The sequence below is a fragment of the Cinclus cinclus genome, chromosome 3 (assembly GCF_963662255.1).
Source record: "Cinclus cinclus chromosome 3, bCinCin1.1, whole genome shotgun sequence".
NCBI classification, from domain to species: domain Eukaryota; kingdom Metazoa; phylum Chordata; class Aves; order Passeriformes; family Cinclidae; genus Cinclus; species Cinclus cinclus.
Genome location: NC_085048.1, coordinates 63,923,991 through 63,929,917, shown reverse-complemented (window position 1 = coordinate 63,929,917; position 5,927 = coordinate 63,923,991). Strand labels below are relative to the sequence as shown.

Here is a 5,927-nt window from a genome sequence, read left to right as displayed (position 1 = left end):
GCACCTCCTGGATGTTTTTGTGGTAGCTTTTTCTTTCTCCGGAGCCAGGCTTCCCATGTCGCTGATATGGGAAGCAGCACTGAATTTATACAAAGCCAGTGTCAGGAGCTGGGATTAAGCTGTGTCCTGAAGTGTGAGCCTCAGGCTTTTGCTTTCCTGTTTCTGACACCTCCTGGCAGAAGGGACTTTCTGATGTTGTTCCCCATGACCCACTACGTGGGCATTTCATAGCCAGGTTTGACAGCGCACACCCCTTGGCTTCCAGGTGAATTGATCAGTATCAAAGCCGTATATTTGCTTTACAAATTGACGGGAGCCTCGAGGCTTTACAGCGAGGCTCGGCTGAGCATCCGCCTCGGAATGAGGCGCAGCCCCGCACCCGTGCTCGGAGTACGAACTCTGATCTGGAGCCACTCCTCGGCCCCCACGTACGCGCTTTAAAATAACGCTGTGTTACAGATGCCGGCCCGGCCTTGTGACTACCATTTGCCTCACTACAGATTAGCCAGCTGACGTGATCCGGCCGGGAGTAAACTATTTTATTACGAAATCAGTGTTTAGTCATGCCACGGCCCGCCCCAGCCGGGCGGGGCAGAGAGACTACAGCTCCCAGCAGGCTCTTCCCGGCGCGCTCCCGTCGGGCACTGCGGCAGGACAGGCGGCCGGAAGTGCTGCTGCGCCCGCCGGAAAAGGTCCCGGCGCCGGGCCCCCTCCGCGCCGCCCGCCATCCCGTCGCGCCATGACGGACCGCTACACCATCCACAGCCAGCTAGAGCACCTGCAGTCCAAGTACATCGGCACGGGGCACGCCGACACCACCAAGTGGGAGTGGCTGGTGAACCAGCACCGCGACTCGTACTGCTCCTACATGGGCCACTTCGACCTGCTCAACTACTTCGCCATCGCCGAGAACGAGAGCAAAGCGCGCGTCCGCTTCAACCTGATGGAGAAGATGCTGCAGCCCTGCGGGCCGCCCGCCGACAAGCCCGACGAGTCCTGACCCTCCGTCCTCCTGGTCCCGGCCCTCTCTCCTGTGCGGTTCCCGCGATGGACTGACTGGGAGAAACCTCGCAAAATGCCTGCTTCTGGACTCTGACTGTGCAGTCGTTCGCCTTTTTTTTCAAGTGGAATATAATAAAGCTTCCTGGGCATTCCTAATGTTTGGTTTGGTAGTTTTCTGGTGCGCGGTTTTTGTTCTCAGAGGAGTGCTGGTACTCGGTATTGAGCGTTTCCGTGCAAGGCCAAAGTCTCGGTACTCCCAGACAGCTTTTTCCTGACCGGGCAGATCGATGGTTGCTTACAAAATTCAGTTTTGGGAGGAGAGGGGGAGAGTTTGTTGGTACTCAAAGGGTTTGATTTCTTGGTAGCAATACTATGTGGGGTGGTTTGTGCTACAGAATAAGTCAGTTCCTCTAGTACTGAAAAATTCCAAAGTGGCTTTTCTTTAAACACTATTTTCTTGCCTCATCTTCCTCTTTCCTGTACCTTTGAGTTTTTCAAACCTCCATTCTTTCTGATACAAATTGGCTACCTTTTTTTTCTTACCCTTATGCTTTATAGTTACCTAGCATTCAAGTTTTTTCTACCTTACGTTAAACAAAGTTACTAATATTGGGTTGGGCTCTGTTAATATGGAATAAGAATATAAGGGTTATTCACTACTACTTAGAAGTAAAATCCTTCGAGATGACACTGTCTTAGATCAGACTGCATATTGAACAGATGTTGATTCTGATTTGTCATTTAAAATAGGCTTTCTAGTCACGTTTTAGTCTTACAGTAAAAATAAATTTTGAGTTTGAAAAGATGGGAAGACCTTAGATCAAAACGAAGAGATACATTGCTTGGGGAAATAAAATGCTCTCATTTCTGACATGCTTCTTTGTATTAACACTGGAAGGGAAAGTGCAGCATTTTGTGGTCCTATTAAGACACTATGCAAGCTTATCAGTGATTATTTTCTGAAATGGGCAATCTCAAGTCAGTACACCCATCTTCGGAAGAACTCGAAGATGGCATTTTTCAAACTTTGTTACACGTGGCGAGATGAGGGCATGGGTGAAGTGGTTGGAAAGACATTTTACCTGCAAGTTTTGTGGGGAACTACTTCAGTTTACAATAAATAAGGGGAATATGTATAAAACTGGTTTTCAGTTTGCCTGCAAGCTGGTGCAGGTAATTTAAAGAGCATCTGTTCCTCACATACTGGGGAACAGGGATGAAGGTTTTTTTGTGAGTTCAAGCACTTAGGCAATTTTTTGCAAGGCAGTCTTGCAAAGAATTGGGCAAAATTTGCATCTAAATAAAACAGGTTTCCCCTTCAGTGTAAGAGTTCCTGCTAAACGTCTGCTCTGGTACCAAGTCTTAGAAACTTGCCTTGCATAAGGTGTCTCCTCTGCTGGCAGGCAGTAGGTTTGTGCAACAGGGGGTGGCAGAGGGGCTTGAGCCTTAGTACTGGGCCTTGGCAGCTGGAAAAGCTGGACTGAGGATAACGGGTGTTTTTGTAATGGCTTGCAAGCTGAGCTTGCAACCTTTTGTGAAGTCTTGAATCTCCTACAATAAAGATAAACAAACCATGCAATTTAATCCCTCCTGCATAAATTAAAACTATTTCACCGGAGATTTATCTTAGGATAAACTAACAACTAGCTCTATCTGTGGGGATTCTTAGTAAATTTTAAAATGTGAGCAGCAAGTATGTGACACATAAGTAAAGATTAATGCTCCTTTGCAGGCCAGCTCGTCACTATAAAGGCCAAACAGCCCTCAGCCCTAATTTCATTTTAGTACTGTTGTTATAATGCATCCATAAATGCATCTTCTATGCACTTTCTACTTGCCCAGTGCTAGTTTAATTGCCCCAAAGAACTTAATTACCTTTAAAATGGATTAAACTGTGGCACATTGCTGCAGCTTAGATCATCTTGATTGAAAATCCTATTAATGTTCCTTTATTCCTTGTCTGTTTGCCATTTTCCTTCTATATTCGTCTCTGTTAATTTCAATCATACTTGATTTGAAAAAAAAAAGCTTGGGAATGTAATATTCAGTGCATTCTTTGTTGCCTTTTGAAACAGCCATCATTCTATGCTATCATGAAGAAATGTATAAGGATGGTGATGTACCTGTATGCTTCTGACTGCACTAAAAATAGAACTACCATTACATTTTTTCCTGGGTTCAGAGCTTCACCGTTTTCTTTCTCATTTTCATACCAAATTGGTAATTACTTTTTGTTGCAAAAATCACAAAATGTGTTGTATTTCCCCTTCTAACACATACCAGAATAGTCGCTGACACAAATAGATCACAACTGGTCTTTACTTGGAAATTCCCATCAAGTGGCCGGAATAGTCCACCTCATATACATCTACTTAGACTCAGTCGTTTATGTGAAAAAGAGATTTAGTCCAAATAATTGATACTCTGATAATGGATGAATGACAGTTCAAACTTCTTTTATGTTAAAAACAAAACAAAACAAACTTTTGAGGTGATACATGTGAAATTAGAATTTTTAATTTTTTAAGCAGGTAACTTACAGCAGCATTTACTCAGATTCAAGAGAGGCATAGTTAGTTACCCCTTGTTTTTTTTCTGCTGGACAGCTGGCTTAGAAGCTCTCAGTCATGCCTCACAGGTAATGCTGATACTGGTGCTTGTGGGGCTGCAGTGTAAATCTCATTGCTGAATTAGAGTTAACATTAAACTTGCAAAATTAAGGTTTGTAAACATCCTACAAAGCCCTGTGGTTGCATTTAATGTTTCTTTTCTCCCATTTTTCTCTTTTTCACATGTGGCACTGGCATAACTGAACAGTGAGCTGTTGTGGACAGACTGGGAATAAACAACAGGATGTGAAAATATCTTAAGTTGCCTTTGCCCGGAAACCTGTATGTTTTGTATTCTGAGCCAGAAGTCATTACAATCTGTGCAGAAACTGTGATTTGCTACCTGCACAGCTGAGCGCACGTGTAAAGCCCAGAGAATCGGAATTAAACATGATCACAGCGCACAACTGAGCAGACATCAGCTGGCACAGGCAAACAAGTTTGCATTTCCTCATGCTTGAGTAGCATATAAGCAATGTTCTTTTCATATAGTATTAAAAGAAATTGAATCTGCTTTCTAGTTTTTCTGAAAGGGAAATTCTAGAAGTTACTAGCCTAGCAATTTTCCCATCACGTTATCATCAGCTACACTCAGTCCTCAGATTCTTAGTATGCGTTACAGACTGAAAATTTATTATTTTGATTACTGTTCAAGCTACAGAATTAATGGAGAAGCCAAGGATATTCAGAGGAGGTAGAATGTTTTTGTTAAATGTAATTTTCCAAAAACAAGCAGTGACCTTCCAATGTCATGCACAAGATGAAGACAAAATTAGTTAAATTTGAAGCATATTTCTTAACTTACTTCCCTTTCCAGTAGTGGCCCCAGTGGCCCCAGTGTTTAAGTATTCATCTTAACCTTACTGTTCCAGTAAGATTTCTTGGAGCAACAAGAAACATTAGGAAACTGGTGACTTGAACAGTTACTGTCCTAATAACATTGGAATGAAAAGTCAAGGAAGAAAATCAAGCAACCTGTTTCATCCTGTGCCACTCCATGTTTGTGGGGAAAGAGAAGCTAAAAGGGGCTTATAAGAAAGATAGGTTTGGACTGTTGACTGGGTCTGTTGTGATAGAGCAATGGTTTTAAACCAAAAGAAGGTAGATTGAGACCGGATTTAAGGAAGACATTTTTTTACTGTGAGAATGGCAAAACACTGGACCAGGTTTCTCAGAGGTTGTAAATGCTCCATCCTAGAAGGGTTCAAGGCCAGCTGGATGGGGCTCTGAGCAGCCTGGTATAGGTGAAGATGTCCCTGCTCATTGCAGGAGGGCTGGATTAGATCATCTTTAAAGGTCACTTCCAACCCAAACCACTTTTTGATTCTATGATTCTAATATGAGTAGGAAAAATCTCGTTTATCAAAGTGTCATAATGGTTCCTTTCAAGCTGAGTGAAGTAAAGAGTACTTTGTTTTGCTCTGGAAAGGATCAAAACTGTTACTAAGGTTGTGTAAGTGCTGTCAGTATTTCCCTGGTGTGTCTTTCCACTGCAGGGCCTGTGACGTTACCTTTCAACTGTGAAACCCACAGGTTTTCATGTCATTGTGCCGAAGGGTACAGCTTTTTTTAAAAAAATGTCCTTCTACTAGATCAAGTCAACATTGCATCCAAAACCTTCAGGCCTTTAGCTGTTACTTTTCTGATGTCCATTTCACAGAACAGCCATAGTGCGGAACTAATAAAACAAGTTTAAAAAGACTGAGGATTGAAGGATTATGTGGCACCTGCCCCTCCTTACCTCTTTTTTGGAAATCACCTTCACATTATAAGACTCAGAAAGCTCTTGTTCAATCTGTGGAGTAGCAAACCCAATGAGAACTAGAAGGAAGTATGTTTCCTTAGAATTGCTTTAATCTTTTTGGTATGTCTGTGAAGCAACAGTCTGGTAAAAAACAAAATAAGCTCTTTTCTACTGACTTAACATGATACTGTGATTTCCTGACACACTGATGATTGCAGATGAGGCTGAACTGAGACTGGTGCAGGAATTTTCTGAACTTTGCAGCATTTATATTTTATGTCCTATTGGACATAAATAAATAAATAAATGTGAATTCATTTTTAATATATATTTCATTATATAAATATTTGAAAAAAACCCACAAATACATGATGCTGATGAACAGAGAACAATAAATGCTTGTGTTTATATTCACTGATGAGAGGGTATAAATGCTGATTAGCATAACTCACTTCCTTTCCACTTGGACATCTTGAGTGACAGGCATGCAGATTCAGTACTTCATATTTTAAAAGCCTAAGAGTGCCTTTGGTATTATCAGACCACTGTTTGTGATGGTTTAAGTGGTGAGA

General features: G+C 42.2%; 1 protein-coding gene across 1 annotated transcript; it reads left to right on the top strand.

The window, feature by feature from the left end:
* The first annotated feature begins 692 nt into the window (after window positions 1-692).
* Window positions 693-1,152, top strand: SF3B5 (splicing factor 3b subunit 5). The gene has a single exon (XM_062488926.1). The coding sequence runs from the start codon at window positions 740-742 to the stop codon at window positions 998-1,000; it is 261 nt and encodes an 86-aa protein (XP_062344910.1). The 5' UTR covers window positions 693-739; the 3' UTR covers window positions 1,001-1,152.
* The last annotated feature ends 4,775 nt before the right edge of the window (window positions 1,153-5,927 follow it).

What these genes read in the sequence shown, in the direction of transcription:
- SF3B5 (XM_062488926.1), top strand. Translation starts at nt 740, where the DNA reads ATGACGGACCGCTACACCATCCACAGCCAGCTAGAGCACCTGCAGTCC.